We start from the raw sequence: 27889 nt of genomic DNA, 5'->3' as shown, positions 1-27889 counted from the left end.
ACTGACATTACAAGTCCTGTACTAACAAATACTGAACAATGGAGTTTCTGACTGTCTGGAGTTTAGTTGTCATGGTGATGTCCATACACAGTAAGTAAAGCATTACATGACTGAAGAATGTATGAGTATCATGGTTAAACTCAACATGTATGTAAATATCAGATCTTCAACTGAGTGTCAACATTATTGTTTTGCAGGTGTTTGCTGTGATGAGATGGATCAGTCTCCTTCTCAGGTGAAAAGACCTGGAGACACGTTTAAATTGTCATGTAAAATCTCTGGGTTTGATATGACAAGCTACTACATTCACTGGATAAGGCAGAAACCAGGCAAAGCTCTGGAGTGGATTGGGGGTATTGACTCTGGTTCAACAGATGCTCCAGACTACTCAGAATCCCTGAAAGGCCAGTTCATTCTGACTGAGGACGTGTCCACAAGCACCCAGTTCTTAGAGGCCAAGAGTCTGAGTTCAGAGGACTCTGCTGTTTATTATTGTGCTCGACAGACACACTGACTGAAGCTGGTGAAGCAGCTGTACAAAAAACCCCTCTAACAACATGGCTAACTGGTGTACTACTTCCTCTCTTTGTGTCACAACATAATAATACTGAGTAGCATTACTGTAAAGAATACAGCAATATCACAAAGCACTACACAATAAAAGACTCCAGCCTCTAACATTCAAACTACACAAAAATCCGATATCTTGCCCAGTCTTTCTTCAAGTTTGAAATGCTCTCTTTTCATCAACAGGTGTTCAGGGTCAGACACTGACTGAGTGTGGACCAGTAGTTAAAAATACAGAAGAACCACACAAACTGACCTGTACAGCCTCTGATTTAGACATGAATAGCTACTGGATGGCTTGGACCAGACAGGCTCCTGGGAAAGGATTGGAGTGGGTTGCAACTATTACCCATGACAGCGGAAGCACTTTCTATCCCCAGTCTGTTCAGGGTCGGTTCATCATCTCCAGAGACATTAGCATGACACAGTCTGAAGACTGAAGACTCTGCTGTTTATTATTGTGCCAGAGACACAGTGACACAGGAGGCTGCAGCGCTGTACAACAACTGATCAAGCACTTCTCTCACTGGCAGAGTCAAATGGGACGTGAGACAGACAATAAACAGAGAATCCAGCATAAATTCCAAGTTCATTTCAAAGCATATCATTCTTCATCAAGGTTAAGGCAGCTTAATCCACTCCTCTGGCTATTTTGATCAGTAAACATCATCTTCATTACATTCACCTGTATATCATCCTAATCCAATTAAGAGTTTGAATTGCTGGTAGGTATTAATTCATGTCCTCATTGAGTATAATGAAATATACAAGAGGAATTTTGATAGCAGACTTTTACTGTTAACTAAAAAGAGTAATAGGCCATTATATACTGTATCTTTGGGGACACCAATAGTTCGATTCTCACCATCTGTGACTTTTGTGTAGTTCTCCAAAGCATTATAATAATAATTATGATAACATACTGTAAACAATGAGCAGAACAGATTCATTCATAATAATTATGAATGGTTTAACCTGTTGGGGGTAGGGGGCAGTATTTACACGGCCGGATAAAAAACGTACCCGATTTAATCTGGTTATTACTACTGCCCAGAAACTAGAATATGCATATAATTATTGGCTTTGGATAGGAAACACCCTAAAGTTTCTAAAACTGTTTGAATGGTGTCTGTGAGTATAACAGAACTCTTTTGTCAGGCCAAAACCTGAGAAGATTCTGTACAGGAAGTACCCTGTCTGACCATTTCTTGCCCTTCTTGATTATCTCTATCCATTACAGGGGATCTCTGCTGTTACCTGACACTTCCTACGGCTCCCATGGGCTCTCAGAAGGCGGCAACAAGCTGAATCGTGGCTTTGCAGGCTCTGGCTGAAAAAAAGTAGCGCGTTTGGATAGTGGCCAGTCACAGCACTATGAAACTCAGGCTCGTGCACGAGGGGATCCCATGCTTTTATTTTCTCTCTCTTTGTACGTATACACGCTTTCCCGGTCGGAATATTATCGCTTTTTTACGAGAAAAATGGCATAAAAATTGATTTTAAACAGCGGTTGACATGATTCGAAGTACGGTAATGGAATATTTAGAATTTTTTTGTCACGAAATGCGCCATGCTCGTGACCCTTATTTACACTTCGGATAGTGTCTTGAACGCACGAACAAAACACCGCTATTTGGATATAACAATGGATTATTTTGGACCAAACCAACATCTGTTATTGAAGTAGCAGTCCTGGGATTGCATTCTGACGAAGAACACCAAATTTAATCAAACTTTTCTAATAGCAAATCGGAGTTTGGTCAGGGCTAAACTTGGTGGGTGTCTAAATAGCTAGCCGTGATGGCTGGGCTATCTACTCAGAATATTGCAAAATGTGCTTTCACCGAAAAGCTATTTTAAAATCGGACACCTCGATTGCACAAAGGAGTTCTGTATCTATAATTCTTAAAATAATTGTTATGTTTTTTTGTGAACGTTTATCGTGAGTAATTTAGTAAATTCACCGGAGGTTTGTGGGGGTATGCTAGTTCTGAACGTCACATGCTAATGTAAAAAGCTGGTTTTCGATATAAATATGAACTTGATTGAACAAAACATGCATAATGTCCGCAAATAGTTGTTATTTACAGTGTTGACCCATCGCTGCAACTGGCGTACGGCCTCGGGAGAGGCGAAGGTCGAGAGCCATGCATCCTCTGAAACACGACCCCGCCAAGAAGCAGTGCTTTTTGACACACTGCTCGTTTAACCACTTACATCTAGACATTCCGCTAGCGGAACACCTAATCCAATATCCAATGATAGGCGTGGCGCGAATTACAAATTCATCAAAAATACAAAAACTTCCATTTTTCAAACATATGACTATTTCACAGCATTTTAAAGACAAGACTCTCCTTTATCTAACCACACTGTCCGATTTCAAAAAGGCTTTACAACGAAAGCAAAACATTAGATTATGTCAGCAGAGTACCCAGCCAGAAATAATCAGACACCCATTTTTCAAGCTAGCATATAATGTCACATAAACCCAAACCACAGCTAAATGCAGCACTAACCTTTGATGATCTTCATCAGATGACACACCTAGGACATTATGTTATACAATACATGCATGTTTTGTTCAATCAAGTTCATATTTATATCAAAAACCAGATTTTTACATTAGCATGTGACTAGCATGTGACTAGCATTCCCACCGAACACTTCCGGTGAATTTACTAAATTACTCACGATAAACGTTCACAAAAAACATAACAATTATTTTAAGAATTATAGATACAGAACTCCTATATGCAGTCGCTATGTCCGATTTTAAAATAGCTTTTCGGTGAAAGCACATTTTGCAATATTCTGAGTAGATAGCCCGGCATCACAGGGCTAGCTATTTAGACACCCAACAAGTTTAGCACTCACCAAAGTCAGATTTACTATTAGAAAAATGTTATTACTTTTGCTGTTCTTCGTCAGAATGCACTCCCAGGACTTCTACTTCAATAACAAATGTTGGTTTGGTCCAAAATAATACAACGTTATATCCAAATAGCGGCGTTTTGTTCATGCGTTCAAGACACTATCCGAAGTGTAAATAAGGGTCACGAGCATGGCGCAATTCGTGACAAAAAAATTCTAAATATTCCATTACCGTACTTCGAAGCATGTCAACCGCTGTTTAAAATCAATTTTTATGCCATTTTTCTCGTAAAAAAGCGATAATATTCCGACCGGGAATCTGCGTTTAGGTAAACAAAGGAAAGAAAACAAAGCATTCGGTCGACGTGGGCACGCGCCTGAGTCTCACAGTACTGTAACCAGCCACTACCCAAATGCGCTACTTTTTTCAGCCAGAGCCTGCAAAGCCACGATTCAGCTTTTTGCCACCTTCTGAGAGCCTATGGGAGCCGTAGGAAGTGTCACGTAACAGCAGAGATCCTTTGTTTTGGATAGAGATGACAAAGAAGGCCAAGAAATGGTCAGACAGGGTACTTCCTGTACAGAATCTTCTCAGGTTTTGACCTGCCATTTGAGTTCTGTTATACTCACAGACACCATACAAACAGTTTTAGAAACTTTGGAGTGTTTTCTATCCAAAGCCAATAATTATATGCATATTCTAGTTACTGGGCAGGAGTAGTAACCAGATTAAATCGGGTACGTTTTTTATCCAGCCGTGTCAATACTGCCCCCTAGCCCTAACAGGTTAATAAAGGTATCACTAGTCACTTTAATTACTGCCACTTTAATAATATTTACATATCCTACATTACTCATCTCATATGTATATACTGTATTTTATACCATCTATTGCATCTTGCCTATGCCGCACGGCCATCGCTCATCCATATATTTATATGTACATATTCTTGTTCCATCCCTTTACATTTGTGTGAATAAGGTAGTTGTTGTGAATTTGCTAGATTACTTGTTAGACAGTACTGCACTGTCGGAACTAGAAGTACAAGCATTTCTCTACACTCGCATTAACATCTGTTAACCATGTGTATGTGACCAATAAAATGTGATTTGATTTGATCCACATTTTCACAATAATGCCTTACAATCTGGAGGGAGGCCTTTTGTATCCCCCCAATGGTCCAAATGTGGAATCAGTACCCATGTCGATAGTGAAGAAGGTGGATTTTTGTTGCATTTATAGCCACAGTGATTAATTGTACAGCACAAGTGTCTAAGAAGCCCAAGAAGCTGGATATTATCATATCTGCAGCCGATAAGTTTTTGGGTCTCCAAGACTTCACGGCCGAAGCACTATAACGGCTATTGTTGCTAGGAAATGTCCCACCCTCCCAGGAGGCTTCTGAGCCTCCTGTTTGTATGATATCTTTTGTCTTTTTTACCCAAATGTTTTTCTTTTTGGGATCCTTATTATCCAACCGCTCAGTAGGTGGCGGAATGCACATCTAATTGTTGCGAACACCATTCGACCATGGAAGAAGAAGAAGATCTCTCTAAGGATTCACATGTGAGGCCATGTACTAAACAAATGAAGATTAAGACTGACGGCTGGTTTATACTACGTATATTGACAGTTGGACACTCTCTCGTTGGCCTAACGTTATATCCTAATTATACTTTGGTGCAGGTTATGTTCTTCACATTACCGTCGCTGGTGAACACATACTAGATCAAATACAATCTCAGTTTATTTGTTACATGCACAGGATACAGAAGGTTTAGGGAAATGGTTACTTGCGTAGTGGAGTCTTTTGTTTAGACATGTAGCTAGCTAGCTAGTTAGCTAAACACTCAACCATAATCCCAATTCATAACGTTACTACCCTGCATGAATCTGCAGGTAGCTGCCCAACCAGGTTCAATGTTAGCAAGCTAGCTAACATTAGGCTATAACTAGCAATGCAAATGGCTCTGAGATACAAATAATATTACTGCACAGATCATACACGTAACGTTAGCTAGCGAGCCAGGCAGCTAACCTAGCTAGCTAACTAACAGTACGCTTTAACTTGAAATGAAAACAACTTTCTGACAAAATAAGAAACGTATAATATCTGAAAATGTAGTTAGCTAGATCCATTTTACCCGTATACATGGATGGACGCTTCTCCCTGTCTGTCACGGATGCCATGGTTGCCCTTAGTTGGAAGATGTAAGACAGGTGTTTTATACAACAGACTTCTGTGTGTTCTCTTTTTGACTCCCTATGCATATTTGCAGTCAAACGCCAGAATTTTCTCCATCTCCTTAGCTATCATACTCTAATTCCACCGGGAATTCCACTGATTTCAAAACTCGGTCCTCCACACACCTTTGCAGTTCTACTATGTGATATCTTTAAATAAAAAAGCTGCATTAGAAAGGGTTGCCAACACAGCTCATGTTACATGGCAGACCAAGCCGAACTCATCTCTCGGCATGTCTGGCCCATCCGTTATCTCAGCCAATCATGGCTAGCGGGAAAGTTCCTGCATTTTTCTGTGGCTAAACCAACTATGCTAGTAATTTAACAAATGTATTCATATTTACAGATGGCATATTTACAGATGGCATACAATTTTGTTATTAAGGCACATGAAAGTGTACATGTTCCAGAAGGTATTTCTGTCAAAAAAAATGTTCAAATGCCTCTCCTGTGAAGAAGTGACGCGATATACCCTAGCTTCCTGAAACAAGTTACATTTTATATTATAGTGATACGCTGAAAAACCAGTTCAGTGTCACCAGAGACAGATCCAGCAGTACAATAACTTTAACAGGACGGAGTCTGCAGACTGAAGACACAGCTGTGTGTTATTGTGCTCAACAACCACAGTGATACAAACCAGGACAGGAGGACCTGTACTAAAACTGAATATGCATGTCAATCAAGCACAAGTGCAAGATATGGCCATTCGTTATTCAAAATAATAATATCAATAATATCAATCAATGAACTGCTCTATAAAATAAAACGTCTTATTGATACTTTGGCACAATAACTGTCTACGTTACTATTACATGTACACCTTGAGTCTTCACCAAAACTTTTCTCAACAGTGCCAGGAGACATAGAATTTAGACCACTAATGCTAAGGGACCATGAAGAGATAAATGTGTGTCTGTTCACATAGACCCAAGGTCTCCCCCCATTTCATTGGAGTCTGACATAACTGTCCTCCATGGACCCTCTACCTCAGTCACGACAACCACTCCCAGTCTGTGCACCTGAGTTAACTGGAGTTATTTCTGTCCAGTGTAGGAGACAGGAGAGGAGCTATTGCTACTTGGCTGGAGGGTCACAGTCATCTAAACTCTCTTCAGGGGCAGTCACTCATGTCTTCTGAGCAAGTGGTGAACAGATCTGGAGAGTCAGTGACACTGTCCTGTCTCTGGACTTTCTCTAAACTATCTGCGTTTGATACGTTAGAAATGGACTAGAGTGGAATAGGCACATTAACAGTGGCACTGGGACCATATTTGCCCAGTCCATCCAGGGCCAGTTCACCATCACCAAAGACAATTCCAAAAACCAGCTGTACTTAGAGGTGAAAAGCCTGAAGACAGACGAATCTGCAGTGTATTATTGTACCAGAGACACAGTGACACAGGAGGCTGAGGCACCGTACAAAAACTGATCAACACTGATCACAGTATGAGAGGCAATGAGGCACTTCTGTTCTTTAAACAAACACACTGCTCAACAGTAGTGAAAACACACTGTCCACTGATATCAATGTTATCCACAGAAAACATCCACACACATTATAAACAGTGAAAAGCACACTATTTACATTAACACAGAAGTACATTTTATGCAATTCAAATTCCATATTAGCTATTATGTTTTGAGCATCTTTATTGGACAGAATTATATTAATGTGATCATCATACAGAAATACATTCCAACTAAATCCAGTAATGAACCAATTATAGATCCCTGGGGAACTCCACAATAGATTCCCAAGAGGGGATGAGCAGTAAGAGATACATATAATTCAATGCTAATTGTATTGTCCCACATAGGGAAAGATTCTTGTTTCTTAGCTCTTCAGCATTGTATAAAAAGACAAAACACACATCTAGTGTGAACATCGCGTTTGAAAAATCTGAAAAACAGAGAGAAGAATGAAAGATTGAGGGGTGGGAGGGAACCAAGGAGTAGAGCAGAAAATATCTCTATCCCAGTCTCCATTTATATCTCTAGAGGGCGGTCTATGCAACGTCTCTCCCCCCTTCATCTCTTTATAATCAGACACTCAGCTCTGGAATTTTCATTATAGCCAGCTTGACCTGACATTACAACAAGTCCTGCACTAACCTGACTATCACTGAAAAATTAGGACTGTCTGGAGTTTAGTAGTCATATACAGTAAGTTAAACATTACAATGAGCCCTGCACTAACTAATACTGAACAATGAGGACTGTCTGGAGTTTATTAGTCATGGTGATGTCCATATACAGTAAGTAAAACATTACAGTGAGCCCTGCACTAACTAATACTGAACAATGGAACTAATGAACCTCTGGAGTTTAGTTGTCATGGTGATGTCCATACACAGTAAGTAAAACACTACATGGTGACTGAAGAATGTCTGAGTATCATGGTTAAACTCAATATTAGTGTAAATGCCACATCTTCAACTGAAAATTAAAATGTTTTTGTTTTGCAGGTGTTTGTTGTTCAAATCTCAAGATTAGCACAGTAACCAAGTTTTGTTAATTGAAACATGTTCAATCCAATGCACCAAGGCTGATTTTGTGAATCTGCACTTTTTTCAGTTTCAGTTAAAGGTTAAATACAAATAAATAAAAACAAATGTTGTGATATCAGGTTGGATCAGTCTTCCCAGGTGAAAAGACCTGGAGACACTGTTAAATTATTATGTAAAGCATCTGATTTTACAATTACAGACTATTATATGCACTGGATGAGGCAGAAATCAGGAAAAAGACTGGAGTGGATTGGTATAATTAACTCTGGTTCAAACTCTGCTACCTACTCAGACTCCCTGAAAGGCTGGTTAATCCTGAGTGAGATCGTCTCCATAAACACACAGTTCTTAGAGGCTAAGATTCTGAAAGCAGAGGACTCTGATGTTTATTATTGTGCTGGACAGACACAGTGACTGGAGCTGGTGAAGCAGCTGTACAAAACCCTCATCTCCAGTCTCTGTTAACATCAATCCCATGGCCCCACCAACACTATAGGATGGAGTAGACACATCATACTGTAAATTATAACCCAACTATTTTTATAAAATCACTTGAAAAGCATAAAATAAACCTGACAACCTGTCAAGATTACTGTATGAATATCCTCATGAAAACTTTATAGCCATTCATTGTCATTTGACAATGGCAAATAAGCCCAAAACAGTTGTAATAATATATGCAGTCAATCTGTCAAATTAATAATCAGGCAGCTAAAACCATTCATTTGTCTTTCAATTTGGGGAACTTATTTGCGTGAAACCAGATGTTGTCACGTCCTGACCAGCAGAGGGCGTAATTGTGTTAGTTTTGGTCAGGATGTGGCAGGGTTTTGTGTGTTAAGTGTTGTGTTGGTGATTGGACTCCCAATTGAAGGCAGGTGTGTTGAGTTGCCTTTGATTGGGAGTCCTATATAGGAGTGTGTGTTTTTCTTTGGGGTTGTGGGTAGTTGTTTTTGCACTGCGTGTTGTGTGCCTGCAAAACTGTTCCTGTCATCGTGAGTAGAGTTTATTATTTTTCCCTGTGGATGCTTTACTTGTGTTTATTAAAAAACTATGAGTATCCACATTCCCGCTGCGCCTTGGTCCATTCCTGAAGACAGTTGTTACAGAACTACCCACCACAAAAGGACCAAGCAGCGGAAGAGGAGGGAGCCACAGGAGAACAGCGTGGATGGATGGACTTGGCAGGAGGAGCGAAGATTCTGGGAGGACAAGTTAAGGGAGTTAAGGGAACCCGAGAGGCAGCCCCAATAATTTTTTTTGGGGGGGCACAAGGGCTGTTTGGCGGGGCGAGATTGGAGCCCCAGGCCAGCTCCCCGTACCCTTGTAGGGCAGAGACAGACTGGACAGGTCCCATGCTTTGGGGTTGGGGCTGTGGTGAGGCCTGGGATTTTCAGGCCGGTAGGCACAGTACCAGCGCCCCGCATGTGCCAGGGTGAAGTAAGCATTGAGCCTGAAGGGGTGATGCCAACCCTGCGCTTAAGACCGCCAGTGCGCCTCTACTGTCCGGTGTTTCCCGCTACACGCACTAGCATGGTGGTGCGTGTCTCCAGGCTGGCACGTCCGGTACCAGCCCCACGCATCAGGCGTCTAGTGCGTCAGCCCAGCCTCGCCAGTCAAGAGTCGCCAGAGCTGCCCGCCAGTCAAGAGTCGCCAGAGCTGCCCGCCAGTCAAGAGTCGCCAGAGCTGCCCGCCAGTCAAGAGTCGCCAGAGCTGCCCGCCAGTCAAGAGTCGCCAGAGCTGCCCGCCAGTCAAGAGTCGCCAGAGCTGCCCACCAGTCAAGAGCCGCCAGAGCTGCCCGCCAGTCAAGAGTCGCCAGAGCCGCCCGCCAGTCAAGAGTCGCCAGAGCCGCCCGCCAGTCAAGAGTCGCCAGAGCCGCCCGCCAGTCAAGAGTCGCCAGAGCCGCCCGCCAGTCAAGAGTCGCCAGAGCCGCCCGCCAGTCATGAGTCGCCAGAGCCGCCCGCCAGTCATGAGTCGCCAGAGCCGCCTGCCAGTCATGAGTCGCCAGAGCCGCCCGCCAGTCATGAGTCGCCAGAGCCGCCCGCCAGTCATGAGTCGCCAGAGCCGCCCGACTGCCCTGAGCTGCCAGAGCCGCCCGACTGCCCGGAGCTGCCAGAGCGGCCCGACTGCCCGGAGCTGCCAGAGCGGCCCGCCTGCCCGGATCTGCCAGGGTGCCCGCCTGTCCTCCGGGTCTGCCAGAGTGGCCCAACTGCCCGGGTCTGCCAGAGTGACCCGACTGCCCGGATCTGCCAGAGTGGCCCGCCTACCCGGATCTGCCAGGGTGCCCCGTCTGTCCTCCGGCCCAGCCCGAGTGGCCCGCCTGTCCTCCGGCCCAGCCCGAGTGGCCCGCCTGTCCTCCGGCCCAGCCCGAGTGGCCCGCCTGTCCTCCGGCCCAGCCCAAGTGGCCCGCCTGTCCTCCGGCCCAGCCCGAGTGGCCCGCCTGTCCTCCGGGCCAGCCCGAGTGGCCCGCCTGTCCTCCGGCCCAACCCGAGTGGCCCGCCTGTCCTCCGGTCCAGCCAGAGTGGTCCGTCTGCCAGGGTCAGACCAAGTGGCCCGTCTGCCCAGCGCAGCTATCGGCGCCACCGAAGTGGGCGACGCCGAAGGTGGAGCGAGGTCCACGTCCCGCACCTGAGCCACCTCCAGGATAGGTGGGTTGGGGAGGGAGGGTGTAGCACAGTGCCTTTCTTGCAAGCTCCAAACCCATCAAAGAAGTAATCATTTATCAATGTAGCACAAAACACAACATAGGTTAGAACAAAAACACACAAGAAATAAAAATAAGAAATATGAAGAACACGGGAAAGAAGAGAAGCTACCGTATATACAGTCAGTTCCAAGACCATATTTACAATGTGCAGGGATGCTCTAGCCATTCTGTTAGCTCCAGCTATTTAGCAATCTTATGGCTTGGGGATAGAAGCTGTTCAGGAGCCTGTTAGTGTCAGACTTGATGCATCGTTACTGCTTGCCAAGCGGAAGCAGAGAGAACAATATACGGCTTCGGTGGCTGGAGCTTTCAACAATTTATTTCCGGGCCTTATTTTCACAGAGGTTCTGGACGGCATGGGGTTCGGGCCCAGTGATGTACTGGGCTGTCCGCACCCCCCATGTAGCACCATGCGATCTAGGGTGGTGCTGTTGCCATACCAAGAAGTTATGCAGATCATTCATGTTAAAGAGTAATGGAACAAGTATGGAACAAGTTTATTGTATAAATCCCAATAGATTGTCATCCTGTGCTGGGGTGGTGGTGGGATATCAGAAACAGCAAGCATAGCGAGTAACAGCTAGTTACAGCAGGACGGCAGCAAGAGATACCATCGCATGGGAGTGTTGACATCTGACATATAGGAAGCATGTGTATAATTGGTAAACTTAAATAGACCTCATGTAATTAGAGTGTGAATCCAATTGGTGCAATATCTGCTGAAGCAAAAAGCTGATGCCACCACACTCTGGTTTCCCTTCTGAAATGGTTCCGCTTTATTTCTTTTTCAAGACAACTTATGTACATTCGCCTGTATATGATCCTAATCCAATTCAGAGTTTTAATTACTGGTAGGTGTAAATGAATGTCCTCATTGAGTATACTGAAATATACAATGAAGAAAAATAAAAACCGCAACATGTAGAGTATTAGTCCAATATTCATTGAGCTGAAATAAATGATCCCAGAAATTCTCCATATGCGCAAACGGCTTATTTATCTCAAATTTTGTGCCCAAATTTGTTTACATCCCTGTTAGTGAGCATTTCTCCTTTGCCAAGATAATCCATTTACCTGACAGGTTCGGCATATCAAGAAGCTGATTAAACAGTATAGTCATTACACAGGTGCACCTTGTGCTGGAGACAATGAAAGGCCACTCTAAAATGTGCAGTTTTGTCACACAACACAATGACACAGATGTCTCAAGTTTGAGGGAGTGTATAATTGGCATGCAGACTGCAGGAATGCCCATCAGAGCTGTTGCCAGATAATTTAATGTTAATTTCTCTACCATAAACCCGCATCCCATGTCAATTTAGAGAACTTGGCAGTACGTCCAACCGGCCTCACAACCGCAGACTACATGTATGGCGTCGTGTGGGTGAGCGGTTTGTTGATGTCAACGTTGTGAACAGAGTGCCCCATGGTGGCGGTGGGTTATGATATGGGCAGGCATAATCTACGGACAACGAACACAATTGCATTTTATCGATGAAAATGTTAATACACAGAGATACCGTGACGAGTTCATAAGGCCCATTGTCGTGCCATTCATCCGCCTCAAGTTTCAGCATGATAATGCACAGCCCCATGTCTCAAAGATCTCTACACAAGTCCTGGAAGCAGAAAATGTCCCATTTCTTCCATGGCCTGAATACTCGTCAGACATGTCACCCAATGAACATGTTTTGGATGTTCTGGATTGACATGTACGACTGTGTGTTCCAGTTCCAGCCTCCTCTAATTCATTTATTTAATTTGACTGATTTAATTATATGAAATATATCTCAGTAAAATATTTGAAATTGTTGCATGTTGTGTTAATATTTTTGTTCAGTAGATGAGACTGATAGCAGACTTTCGTTAGCTAAAAAGAGTAATGGGCCAAGTATATACTGTAATATACTGTAAACAACCAGTAGAACAGAACCATTCAAAATGCAGGTCAATGCATCCTATTACAGATAATTGTTTTATTATGATAAATGATTGTTCTACTCAACATGTCACTGTGAAACTAGTGATTTATTCACTGTACTTCCCCTTTAATCCTAAATCTTTGACTTCTATGCAAATACATTTCCCTCTCTGTATATAAAAAGGAGTCTGTCTCTCTTTCACTCAGTTGGAGTAAATAAGTATTGTTCCCATCATTTCAGCTTCCTCACAAACCTTGTTCCCTGCATCTCTGCTGCTGCTGCTGGCAGCTGCCTCCTGTGAGTTCCTTCAAGGGATTAGGAGTTTGAAAACAAAACATAATATTCCGTGTTTAGAAAATTATTACAATAACATAATCAAACTGTATATTTTGATTTGCCTCCCCAGGTGTGTGTGGCATTGTTGACCCGGAACTCACCCAGCCAAGCTCAATGGTTGTAAAACCTGGAGAATCTTTGAGCATCACCTGTAAGGTCTCTGGGTATTCTATCAGTGATGACAGCTATACCACAGACTGGATTGGACATCCTGTAGATAAAGCTATGGAATGATTCGTGACTCCGATAGAAACTGCAAGGATTCTTTAAAAAGCAGGTTCAGCATCTCCAAAGATGATTCCAACAAAATAGTCATTGTAGAAGAGCAGAGAAGTCTAACTGAAGACACAGCACTGTATTACTGTGTCAGATATAATGACACACAGTGGTGTGAAGCAAAGCATGACCTGTACAAAAACAACAAAGATGTCTGTCTCATGAAACCATCGTTCCCTAAGGATGACCCAGGTCATATTGTCACAGTCAAAATGGACACATTCTGGGAATTTGAGATAAACTGTCTGAAAAGCTTTATACATAATGAATATAATTAATAAATGTTTCTGCAATCATATTTTAAGCACGAATATTAGACATGTACATGTAAATTCACAGTTGTTTAATGCTCATAATAAGTTTAATAGCATATTTTTCAATTAAAAGATAAAAATGTTCTTTGTTATTTTAGTGATAGAAATGATGAGCATCCAAATGCACCAAAGGGCTGGAGCACCTAGTATTAAAAAGAAAGGTTAAACCATTCATAATGATGCTGACTAAATACCAACTATTAAAGGTTAAACCATTCATAATGATGCTGACTAAATAACAACTATTAAAGGTTAAACCATTCATAATGATGCTGACTAAATAACAACTATTAAAGGTTAAACCATTCATAATGATGCTGACTAAATACCAACTATTAAAGGTTAAACCATTCATAATGATGTTGACTAAATAACAACTATTAAAGGTTAAACCATTCATAATGATGTTGACTAAATAACAACTATTAAAGGTTAAACCATTCATAATGATGTTGACTAAATAACAACTATTAAAGGTTAAACCATTCATAATGATGTTGACTAAATAACAACTATTAAAGGTTAAACCATTCATAATGATGTTGACTAAATACCAACTATTAAAGGTTAAACCATTCATAATGATGTTGACTAAATAACAACTATTAAAGGTTAAACCATTCATAATGATGTTGACTAAATAACAACTATTAAAGGTTAAACCATTCATAATGATGTTGACTAAATAACAACTATTAAAGGTTAAACTATTCATAATGATGCTGACTAAATAACAACTATTAATAAAGGTTAAACCATTCATACTAATGCTGAATAAATAACAATTATTTTGAGTGAGTTGAAATGAGAACATAAAACGTATTATAAGAAAGGTTCATACATGTTTGTAACATTTATAAAGCATTGTACCTGTAGGATTTTGGTAAAATGTTCTAATTCTAAAGAATAAATAAATGATGTAATAATGTATACTACTTTACAAAACAGTTAACTGATGGTAAAATGTGTATGATCACCTATCCACAACCATCTGAATGTGTTGCTATCCTCATAGAGCAGGTGTGTGGTACTGGTGGGAGGTTTTTGTTATGGTGTGTATCACTGTGACTATATGGGGGTCACAGTGATATTACGCCGTACAAAAACCCCGTTGCTCCTGTATGGACACATCAACACTGAACAGGTGAAATAATCACACCCCAGGACAATGGTACCAATGTAAACCTAATGAAACCTCCCCATAAACATGATTTTGGCCATGTTATTGGGTTTTATACTGTGACATAAATCCATATATTTGCAAACAACTGTTACAAACTGACTATGCATACACCTTTTGTCACAGACAATAATCACAAACATTGAAGAGTAATCCACCAACTCAGAGAATATAATACTGTAAGAATCTGTAGTAATGCTACATTCCATAGTTTTAGCCATTGTTGTATGTTTTTTATAACTGAGAACAGACAGAGTCATATGGAATCCCTATTGTCGTGACGTTGTATTAGTTAATGTGACGACTGTTGCTCATCGAATGATTAACGGTGTATAATTGTGTGATTTAAATGAATCAAGCAATGAATCAAGCAATTATTAACTCATTAACCTGGGGCACCATGGGAAAATTCATTTTATTGAGTTTCTATTTCCCAAATTAACTCAAAGAATATCAGAATATCAATTTTACAACAGTCGCTTAATTAATCAATTTTCTCTTGTCTCATTTCTGAACGTCGCATAATCCGGGAATGAGTTTACCACACCAATCTTAGTTGATTATTTATTTACTAGCAAGCTAAAATGATGATAAAAGATACACATAAACAAACCACAGTCTAGGCTATTGATTAGGACTTAGTATAACAGGCCAACACACTATGGCGCATGTTACCCAAAATGGGGATTTAAAAGAGAGAGAAACAAAGAAAGGACACGAGAGAAATAAACATTTGGGTGCATTTGTCAGCTATGCTTATTTAAACCTAGCCTTGCCCCGAACTGCCGCTCTTATGGGTCAGAATATAATGATGTAATTACGTGTTGGAGGTCTCAGATGGGGCGTCCCGCGTGGCTCGTTTAGGTTTCTCAAGGATGCACTGCTCCGACGCAACTCTTTGGTTGTCCTCACGATGTCAGTGTCCCTTTTGGCTTAGTGGTCTGATTCCTCGTCCTTGCTTTGAAAGGGGGCTTCTGAGGACAGACAGCTCTGTAGCTCAGAGCTTACAGCGTAGGAATGTGACAGCGTAGATACCACGATTCGATGAAGAGTGGAGGCTAGGTGGTTCGGCTTGAATTCACCCGCTTAGACACAGCTACTCATCCGTAGCTTGGGTAGAAAAGTATTTCTTTGTCTTCAAACTTTGTGTTGCGTTTTGGGGTTCGTTGACCATTCAGACCTTGGCTGCAGCCTAGGGTCACTTTAGTCTACAGTTCATTCTTCAGTCACATGTTTTATACCCTCGGGTCAGAAGTGGGCGTAACCGCCTTTAGGGCTGTTCTCTGGGCTTACCAAGTTAAGGGACAAGACCTAGATTTTTCTCAAATCCAATTTTACACACTAACTTCACATCTCATCTTTACCAAAACATTCTCTTTGATTTGGATATTTTCCACACAACGTACAATGTATAAACATCAGGCATATACTGGGAAAACTCTTAAAGGTACAATGTTTTCATAATAACGTCATCTGTTAACCTTTAATAATAAAACAAAAATTACATACATTTTCATATTCCATCTCTCGTCATGACCACCATTGTGGCTGACGGAAACCATTGTTCCAAAGTCCCTTTATTGCATGTTTAATGTTCTGAGGCCAGTTCTCCATAGTGAGGACACATGAATTTCTCTGTGTCCTAGGATTTATCATGGGTGTGAGGGGTCATAAAACCCCCACATCCTCATACCCCTAGATCTCTCCTCCTCTGTTGGGGGTTGAGAGAGACCCTGTAGGATTGTGGTCTCCTGTAACCTGACCTGATCAGGACAGTCATGACACTATGGATATGTGAAGGAGGCATTTTGTGCTGGGGTATTTCACTGTGATATGGGGTGGGGGCACAGTGAAATGAGGCTGTACAAAAACCTTGGAGAAAAAACCTGCATTATATCTGCCTGAAGATTGGGCCAATAGGGAGAAACCATCCAATATTCTTAAAATTATCATCTGATATTGATATCACCCCATTTTAAATAGTTTTACATTTTCAAAAAGTATGTTTGATGGTGATGTCATGACATGGACAAGAGCATCAGTTTTTAAAAGGTATAGAAAACTGAACTCACAACATCTGTCCTTAAGGAATCAGGTGTATGATAGTATTACGATATTGCATTATATTTTAATCTGTTGGATTCAGAATCATGACTTTAAAGCTGCCTATTGAAGTGCAGGGTTTTTGTACAGGCAGTGAATGGAGACAGCATTGCGATGCTTTGACTACTGGGGTAAAGGGACACAAGTCACTGTCTCAACAGGTAAGCAAACTTAAATGTGCAGAACTCACTACCCTCTGGAGAGCCTTAAGGTTGTGGGCGGAGCAGTTTCCGTACCAGGCGGTGATACAGCCCAACAGGATGCTCTCGATTGTGCATCTGTAAAAGTTTGTGAGTGTTTTTGGTGACAAGCCAAATTTCTTCAGCCTCCTGAGGTTGAAGAGGCGCTGTTGTGGAGTGGTCCATTTCAGTTTGTCCGTGATGTGTACGACGAGGAACTTAAACAAACGTTCCACCTTCTCCACTACTGTCCGGTCGATGTAGATAGGGGGTGCTCCCTCTGCTGTTTGCTGAAGTCCACGATCATCTCCTTTGGTTTGTTGACGTTGAGTGTGAGGTTATTTTCCTGACACCACACCTTGGCCCCAGTACATCACTGGGGCCAAGCTTCCTGTCATCCAGGACCTCTATACCAGGCAGTGTCAGAGGAAGACCCTAAAAATTGTCAAAGACTCCAGCCACCCCAGTCATAGACTGTTCTCTCTGCTACCGCACGGCAAGCAGTACAGGAGCGCCAAGTCTAGGTCCAAGAGGCTTCTCAATAACTTCTTCTCCCAAGCCATAAGTCTCCAAAACATCTAATCAAATTGCTTCCCAGAATATTTGCAATGCCCCCCTCTTTTATACCGCTGCTACTCTCTGTTATTATCATCTATGCATAGTCTCTTTAATAACTCTACCTACATGTACATATTACCTAAACTAACCGGTGACCCAGTACATTGACTCTGTACCGGTGCCCCCCTGTATAAAGTCTCGCTATTGTTATTTTACTGCTGCTCTTTAATTACTTGTTACATTTATTTCTTATTCTGATTCATATTTTTTTTTAACTGCATTGTTGGTTAGGGGCTCGTAAGTAAGCATTTCACTGTAATGTCTACGTATTCGGCACGTGTTACTATTAAAATTGGATTTGATTTTGATTTGATTTGAGTATTAGTTACATTATCATATCATAAATCAAAACTTCAGATGCAGAAAAAGAATGCTGGGTAATATGCAAAAAATAAATAATGAATTCGTTTTTGAAAGTATACTTGAAATATATTTTGTGTACATGTTAAGTGTACTTTCAAAAAAGTACATTTAAGTATATATTCTTGACTTATGAAAAAGTACACTCTCGGGAAGCATGTTCCATGGTTGTGCACGTTCCCTTATCATTGTCAACTTTCTCTACTCTCTTCTGAATAGGAATTCCAGAAGTACTTCCATACTTATTATTGGTACTGAAACTATACTTACTGTGTACTTGATCACTAACAAACAGAGTTTCAAGAAAAAAACTTAAACAATGCTTCAACAAAAAAGCAACTCCAAGTGTATTTGAATGAATATACTAAATTACAGTGAGTGTGTTTGACTAGTGATAGTGAATGAAAAAATGATGAATTTAAGTACACTTTTAATAAGTGTGTTAAAGTGTAATGATTGTATATTTATAGTATAATTAAGATATACAGTACCAGTCAAAAGTTTGGACACACCTACTCATTCAAGGGTTTTTCTTAATTTGTACTATTTTCCACATTGTAGAATAATAGTGAAGCCATTAAACTATAAAATAACACATACGGAATCAAGTAGCAGCCAAAAAAGTGCTAGACAAATCAAATTATATTTTATATTTTAGATTCTTCAAAGTAGCCACCCTTTGCCTTGATGACAGCTTTGCACACTATTGGAATTCTCTCAATCAGCTTAACAAGGTAGTCACCTGGAATGCATTTCAATGAACAAGTCTTTCTCTCTTTGTTAATGCCTTTGAGTCAGTCAGTTGTGTTGTGACATGGTAGGGGTGGTATACAGAAGATAGCTCTATTTGGTAAAAGACCAAGTCCATATTATGGCAAGAACAGCTCAAATAAGCAAAGATAAATGACTGTCCATCATTATTTTAAGACATGAGGGTCAGTCAATACGGAAAATGTCAAGAACTTTGAAAGTTTCTTCAAGTACAGTCGCAAAAACCATCAAGCGGTATGATGAAACTGGGTCTCATGAGGATCGCCACAGGAAAAGAAGACACAGAGTTACCTCTGCTGCAGAGGATAAGTTCATTAGAGTTAACTGCACCTCAGATTTCAGCCCAAATAAATGCTTCACAGAAAAACAGACACATCAACATCAACTGTTCAGAGGACACTGCATGAATAATTTCTGAAAAGAAACCACTACTGAAGGACACCAATAAGAAACTTGCTTGGGCCAAGAAACATGAGCAAAGGACATTAGACCGGTGGAAATCTGTCCTTTGGTCTGATGACTCCAAATTTGCAATTTATGTTCCAACTGCTAGATGCAGAGTAGGTGAACAGATGATCTCCACATGTGTGGTTCCCATTGTGAAGCATGGAGGAGGAGGTGTGATGGTGTGGGGGTGCTTTGCGGGTGACCCTGTCAGTGATTTATTTAGAATTCAAGGCACCCTTAACAAGCATGGCTACCACAATATTACGCAGCGATACGCCATCTCATCTGGTTTGTGCTTAGTCAGACTATCATTTGTTTTTCAACAGGACAATGACCCAACACACCTCCAGGCTGTGTAAGGGCTATTTTACCAAGAAGGAGAGTGTTGGAGTGCTGCATCAGATGACCTGGCCTCCACAATCACCCGATCTCAACCCAATTGAGATGGTTTGTGATGAGTTGGACCGCAGAGTGAAGTAAAAGCAGCCAACAAGTGCTCAGCATATGTGGGAACTCCTTCAAGACTGTTGGAAAAGCATTCCAGGTGAAGCTGGTTAATACAATTCCAAGAGTGTGCATAGCTGTCATCAAGGCAAAGTTAGTTTTTTTGGTTACTACATTACTCCATATGCATTATTTCATAGTTGTTGATGTCTTCACTATTATTGTACAACATAGAAAATAGTACAAATAAAGAAAAACCCTTGAATGAGTAGGTGTGTCCCAACATTTTTACTGGTACTGTACAAGAATGTAGAATATCCAGTATATTTAAGTATACTTTAGTATACTTGTAATATAGTAAAATATTTAATAAATTCTCGCTTTGGTAGGTATAACGGAATACCGTCACTACTAAAATGTATTAAAATGTTATTCACAAATATATAGTGTGGGATTGATTCAGTGTTTTTTTTCAGAACTTTGCCACTGGGCACAGATGTCAGTTCAATGTCTAGTTTTGATTTACATTTGGATGAGTTGTCAATTTATCATGAAATCAACAATAACTGTCATCATGTCATTGGTGAATTTATTGAACAGATAGAGAAAGAGGATAACAGTGATGAAAGGTTGTGTCAAAGGGCAGTAGGTCGGATTCAAAACTTTTCAGAAAAGATGAGGCAAACTACACCTCCTCCTGGGCCTCTGTAGTATGTACTCAATAATCTAGCAATATATTGGAACAAAGTATTTTACGTAAAGAGATAATTATAATATCCATTGAGTTAACATATTAGTGATCTATTGTCTTCATTCTCTTTTCTCTATTAGGGGTGTATAGTCAGAGTCTGGAGGACATTCCCTCCAGTCCAGTCCTGAAAAAGCCTGCAGAACCTCTCAGCCTCTCCTGTTAGGGATCTGGCTTTACCTTTAGTAGCTACAACATGGCCTGGATACATCAACCTGCAGGAAGAGCACTTGAATATATAGGCATTACATGGAGTGATGCTAGTGGAACTGCATATGCAAAAAGTGTTGAAGGACGGATAGAAGTCACCAGAGACAATTCTAACAGCATGGTGTATCTGAAGCTATCTGGTCTGAGAGCAGATGACTCTGCTGTGTATTACTGTGCAAGAGAGACACAGTGGTGTGAGTGAGTGGAGAAGCTGTACAAAATCCCCTCAGAGAATCGAACTGGCAGCAGAGTCAACAGAGGGCAGTGTAGCATCCGTACAGCAGAAAAACATCTACTGAAGCATAATATTCTCTTGAGAACCAAAACTACATAACTGCTTGTACATTAACAAAAGGTTCACATTTCCCTTAGGAGAGAGAAAGTAAATAGGAATCGGATACAGGCCTTCATAGCTGTGTTCATTCCTGTATAACAAGGTGACTGTCCTTGATAGATTAATCCCTTATCTGACATTTACAGTTAATTAACCCCAAAGGTGAAGAATTTCTATATATATTTAGAAAATCATTCTTGAAGATTTCCTGCCGTTTTACCAACCTCCGTGACATGAGCAGGAAAAACTCTAGGCCCTGGTTATGACATGAGGACAGAGTTTGTCCGTGTCACTTGACATTTCATGTTATCAACGAAAATCCCTGGCCCTACCAATGAGTCACAGTTTGACCCCTGAGCTCAGAGTTATTAGCCCCTTCCCATGAGATCATGATGTAAATTCAGATCCCTCAGAGTTCATATATACTTATATTCGCTGAGCTTGTGTGGCCTATCACTTTACAGCTGAGCCGTTGTTGCTCCTAGATGTTTACACTTAACAGTACTTACAATTGACCCGTGGGCAGCTCTAGCAGGGCAGAAATTTGAGGAACTGACTTGTTGGAAAGGAGGCATCCTAGGGCTGTCATGCCCTAGCTGACTCGAGAGGTTTCCTTGTCCCGGTTGGCTCGGCAGGTTCCCATCCCACGTCATGCTTCAGCCAGCTCGTCGGGCTCCTATGCCTCAGCTGGCCCATGAGTTTTCTTGTTTTGATGGTGACGTCGGACTTGGATTCCGCTTCCAGTTATAGCCTCCTCTAATTCATTTACTTCATTTGACTGATTTACTTATATGAAATGTATCTCAGTAATATCTTTGACATTTTTGCATGTTGTGTTAATATTTTTGTTCAGTAGATGAGACTGATAGCAGACTTTTGCTGTTAACTAAAAAGAGTAATGGGCCAAGTATATACTGTAATATACTGTAAACAACCAGCAGAACAGAACCATTCATAATGCAGGTCATTGCATCCTATTACAGATAATTGTTTTATTATGATAAATTATTGTTCTACTCAACATGTCACTGTGAAACTAGTGATTTATTCACTGTACTTCCCCTTTAATCCTAAATCTTTGACTTCTATGCAAATACATTTCGCTCTCTGTATATAAAAGATTCTGTCTCTCTTTCACTTAGTTGGAGGAAATAAGTTTTGTTCCCATCAGTTAAGCTTTCTCACAAACTATGTTCCCTGCATCTCTGCTGCTGCTGCTGCTGGCAGCTGCCTCCTGTGAGTTCCTTCAAGGGATTAGGAGTTTGAAAACAAAACATAATATTCGATGTTTTGAATAAATATTACAATAACATAATCAAACTGTATATTTTTGATTTGCCTCCAGAGGTGTGTGTGGTATTGTTGACCCGGAACTCACCCAGCCAATCTCAATGGTTGTAAAACCTGGAGAATCTTTGAGCATCACCTGTAAGGTCTCTGGGTATTCTATCAGTGATGACAGCTATACCACAGACTGGATTGGACATCCTGTAGATAAAGCTATGGAATGGATCGGTGACTCAGATGGAAACTGCAAGGATTCTTTGAAAAGCAGGTTCAGCATCTCCAAAGATGATTCCTACAACACAGTGACTTTAGAAGGACAGAGAAGGCTAATTGAAGACACAGCAGTGTATGACTGTGTCAGATATAATGGCACACAGTGTGGTACTGTACAAAAACAACAAAGATTTCTGTCACATGAAACCATCGTTCCCTCAGGATGACCCAGGTCATATTGTCATAGTCAAAATGGACACCACCTGAGAATTTGAGTTAAACTGTCTGAAAAGCTTTTTACTGTACATAATTAATATAATTAATAAATGTTTCTGCAATCATATTTTAAGCATGAATATCAGACATGTACATGTAAATTCACAGTTCTTTAATGTTTATAATAAGTTTAAAAGCAGATTTTTAAATTAAGTTAAAGTTTTTCTTTGTTATTTTAGTGATAGAAATGATGAACGTCCAATTGCAACGAAGGTGCTGGAGCACCTGGTATTAAACAAAAAGGTTAAATCATTCATAATGCTACTGACTAAATAACAGCTATTAAAGGTTAAACCATTCGTAATGATGCTGACTAAATAACAACTACTAAAGGTTAAACCATTAATAATGATGCTGACTAAATAATAACTATTAAATGTTAAACCATTCATAATAATGCTGACTAAATAACAACTATTAAAGGTTAAACCATTAATAATGATGCTGACTAAATAATAACTATTAAAGGTTAAACCATTCATAATGATGCTGACTAAATAACAACTATTAAAGGTTAAACCATTCATAATGATGCTGACTAAATAACAGCTACTAAAGGTTAAACAATTCATGATGCTGACTAAATATAATTTATTAATAAAGGTCAAACCATTCATAATGATGCTGACTGAAAGCAGCTATTAAAGGTTAAACCATTCATAGTGATACTGACTAAAAAACAACTATTAAAGGTTAAACCATTCATAATGATGCTGACAAAATAAAAACTATTAAAGGTTAAACCATTCATAATGATGCTGACTAAATAACAACTATTAAAGGTTAAACCATTCATAATGATTCTGACAAAATAACAATTATTAAAGATTAAACCATTCATTCTAATGCTGACTAAATAACACTTTTTTGAGTGAGTTGAAATGAAAACATGATAAACCTTATTAGAAAGGCTTATTATAAGAACGTCTCATACATGTTTAATATTTATAAAGCATTGTACCTGCAGGATGTAGGTAAAATATTCTAATTCTAAAGAATAAATAAATAAATGGTGTATTAATATATACTACTTCACAAAACAGTTAACTGATAGTTAAAATATTTTTAAATATTTAAAGAGATAATAGATATGTGTATTACTACCTATCCACATACCATCTGAATGTGTTGCTATCCTGTGTGGTACTGGTGGGAGGTTTTTGTTATGGTGTGTATCACTGTGACTATACAGTTATATTTGGGGTTCTTTGAGAGCCACAGTGATATTACGCCATACAAAGACCCCTTTGCTCCTGTATGGTCACATCAACACTGACCAGGTCAAATAATCACCCCCCAGGACATTGGTACCAATATAAACCAAATGAAATATCACCATAAACATGATTTTGGCCATAGCCATGATATTTGGTTTTATACTGCAACATAAATCAAAAAATGTGGAAACAACTGTTACAAACTGACAATGGATAAACCTTTAGTCAGAAACAATAATACCAAACAATTAAGATTAATCCACCAAATCATAGATGAATATGATACTGTAAGAATCTTTAGTATTGTTATATTATATTGTATTATGCATGGTTTTATGTTTCTTATACCTCACTGAGAGCAGACAGAGTCAAATGGAATCCCTATGGAGATGTGAAGGAGGTGTTTTTGTGCTGGAGTATATCACTGTGATATGGGGTTTGGGGACACAGTGAAATGAGGCTGTACAAAAACCTCGGAGACAAAACCTGCATTATATTTGCCTGGGGATTGGGACAATATGAAGAAACCATACAGTATTCTTCAAATGACCGTCTGATGTTGATATAACCCCATTGTACTTTTTTTTACATTTTCAAAAAGTATGTTTTGATGGAGTGATGTCATGACATGGACCTGAGCATCAGATTTTAAAAGGTATAGAAAACTGAATTCACAACATATGTCCTCAAGAAATCAAGTGTTTGATCATATTGTGATATTGCACTTATTTTCATGTTTGTTGGATTCAGTATCAGGACTAAAGCAACCTATTTAGGTGCAGTGTTTTTGTACAGGCATTGAATGGAGACATAGCACTGTGATGCTTTTGACTACTGGGGTAAAGGGACACAAGTCACCGTCTCAACAGGTAAGCAAAGCAAAATGTATTATTTCCATCAAATGTTTAATTTTCCCATTCTATTTTGTGTGTAGGAATAACATTTTGTCAAATGCATTTTTCAGATGCAAAATGTCATTGAATAGACCTGTTCATAGTCCGCTAAAGAAATGTTTTGCCTCAATTTTCTTATTTCCTTGAAAGTCAAATAGTTCCTCAATTTCTAGGTTCTGCTGTTGTAGAATAAAGCAGACGTTTGTTTCCTAAAGTCTAAGAGAAAATGATCCATCTTGTTGACCAAGAGTGTAGTATGTCGTATAATGTAGTATCTATTTAGACCTTTTTCTTTACAAACCAAATTACTTTGGTTCAGTGATGAAGTTATTATGATGAGTTGAAACAGATTGTTGTGAAGAGGGTGGTTTTTGTATTGCTTGGCATATGCCTCTGTAACATTGTGTATGGATACTTTGACTATTGGGGGAAAGGGACACTGGTCACAGTATCATCAGGTAAGCCATTGTATGTATGTTTCTTTCATGCAATCGAGTTGTTGTAGTTTGTAGATAAATCATTGTTTTATGGAGAAAAGTAGACATTATTACTTGGATAATGTTGTTAGTGTAGCACACCTAGGTAAGGCAGTATATTGTTTGTTCATCTGTCCACATACATCTTTCACTTTTTGCGATTCATGTTTAATTAGTTGATTATGTAGGCTTTGCTTTAGGTCAGAAATTACCATGTGAAAATGAAAATGTAGGCTATTCATATGGGAGTCTAACACATAAACGGATTATAGGTATAATAATAAGAGTTAATCTAGCCTATAAATTGGCATCACCTTAATCCATATAAATCATTTATTTAAAAGGTTTGATTAGAGAAACAGTATGTTATATTTTACAGTTTTGTTTTTACTGGTAAATGTGTCTGCAATTTAATGTGTTAATGTGTATTTAATTGTGCCTTACTGGCATAATCCTTTTCTAAAGTGTTTATTCTATTCTACTGAGCCAGTTACTTTGTTCATATTCTTATATTGTATTATTTCTTATTGTTGTTGCATTGTTGAGAAGGAACCTGCAAGTAAGCATTTTGTTAGATGGTGTATAGCATTTGTATCCTGTACACTAATAAAACTAGAAACGTAGTGGTAGTTATACCTCAAAGAATACAAGACAACCAACGACATGGAACTAAATGGTGCCTTATAGTAGTTCTCAGGTTATAATTGTGTAATGACCATGGTAATTTCTAGTAGTTACCTGGTCATTTTTGTACATTCAAATAAAGTGTTACCTTTCTTTCTTTCTTGCAGCAACCACAGCCCCCTCTTCCCTATTCCCTCTTATGAGCTGTGGAACCCCTTCTAACGACATCTACAGCATCGGTTGTGTCGCTACCGGCTTTTCGCCTTCCTCAATCACCTTCAAATGGACAGACGCCAGCGAGAGTCCGCTGACAGACTTTGTCCAGTACCCTTCGGTTCAGAGCGGGGGAGCCTACATCGGAGTCAGTCAGGTCCGCGTGTCTAAGAATGACTGGGAAAAGTCAAAGTCTTTCAGGTGTTCTGTGGAACATCCTGGAGGTGGAAAGACAGCAGTCATCAAAAAAAACAGGTAAGATGTGGTCATTATACTGTTTTTTTCTTTAGATTGCATTTTAATGTTTGTGGTGTAAACTATTTCTGTTTAGAAAACCTGAATATAAGGTTTTTACCGTGGATGTCTTTGAAAATATCAGTATTATTTCAATAAGCGGTTAAACTAACGTGCATAATTTTTTTTTACCTCCCGCTACTCAGTCCCAAAGTCTCCAACAGTGTCTTTGCTGTCGGCGCCCATTGGCACCACCCAGTACCTGATGTGTATGATTGAAGATTTCACCTCCAACACAGTCACTGTCACCTGGAAGAAGAATGACATGGAGGTGGAGGGCCAGACCCCTACTCTAGTCAAACAGCCGTCAGGCCTCTACTCAGGCAGCAGTCTGCTGAAGGTCATCAACACTGACTGGAACAACAAGGTCAAGTACAGCTGTGTGGTGCAGCACCAGGAACAAACCATCAACAAGACGATCTCCAAAACAGGTCTATATATAGGAGTAGACTGTACTACAATTGATGTCATGCTCACATACAGGATCTCTATTATTTAGTGTAGTTCCTCATCAGTAACATGTCATACTTTCTTTCCCATTGCTTCTCTCCCTTTTCAGAACCACTGACGGTGACTCTGAACCCACCGCGTGTGAGAGAGTACCGTGATTAATGGACAGTTCAGCAGGCATCAGCTATGTAGCCAAGTGATCATAGGGTCCAGGGGGGCAGCGGTAGATGGAACATGGAGGCCGCGGAGTAGACACTACTACGCTAGCACGCGGGTGACACGGCGCTTAAAGTTAGTAGCCCGGGGCTAGTAGAAGCGTCTGCTCCAACGTCCGACGGAGGCCGGTTGGAGGCACAGTGGATGGAGTATTCGTCGGCAGACCAGTCGTGGTGGTGTGGCGGGGCGCCGTGTCGACAAAGGATCCAAGCCAGATGGCGAAAAAGGTATTGTAGATGTAGTAATTTAGTTTGCTAGCCGGGGGATGCGCTTGGCTCACGGCTACCTGGTGCTAGCTTCAGGGCATGGGGCGTTAGCCACTATAGCCACTCGGTAGCAGCGGTGATCCGGTGCCAAGGTCCAGAGCTTACGGCAAGGATCCGGTGGAGTAGTGGGTTCTAGCCGTGTTTGGGTGGGGTTGGGGTGAACAACTGAGTAGGCCGGGAGGTGGGCCTCAGGGATAGCTTCGGTACTGGGTAACTCGGTGGGTGCTAGCTAGCTGTGAAGATCAGGAGTAATGGTCCAGGGATTACGGCAGGAATCCGGCGTTGTAGTGGAGAGACAGTCCGATACTGGTAGGCTGGC

The 27889-nt window shown here is 40.5% G+C and overlaps 1 protein-coding gene across 1 annotated transcript; it reads left to right on the top strand.

The window, feature by feature from the left end:
- On the top strand, positions 1-27250 carry LOC106606814 (Ig heavy chain Mem5-like). Its single transcript, XM_082976142.1, has 7 exons — positions 1-90; positions 198-508; positions 24953-25007; positions 26299-26599; positions 26676-26722; positions 26785-27069; positions 27198-27250. Exons 1-7 carry the CDS (start codon positions 39-41, stop codon positions 27248-27250), a joined length of 1104 nt encoding a protein of 367 aa, XP_082832268.1. The 5' UTR covers positions 1-38.
- The last annotated feature ends 639 nt before the right edge of the window (positions 27251-27889 follow it).

Source organism: Salmo salar, chromosome 06 (genome assembly GCF_965601325.2).
Source record: "Salmo salar chromosome 06, fSalSal1, whole genome shotgun sequence".
In the NCBI taxonomy this organism is placed as follows: Eukaryota; Metazoa; Chordata; class Actinopteri; order Salmoniformes; family Salmonidae; genus Salmo; species Salmo salar.
Note: the sequence above shows the minus strand (reverse complement) of the source record. Positions and strands in the feature narration are given on the sequence as shown.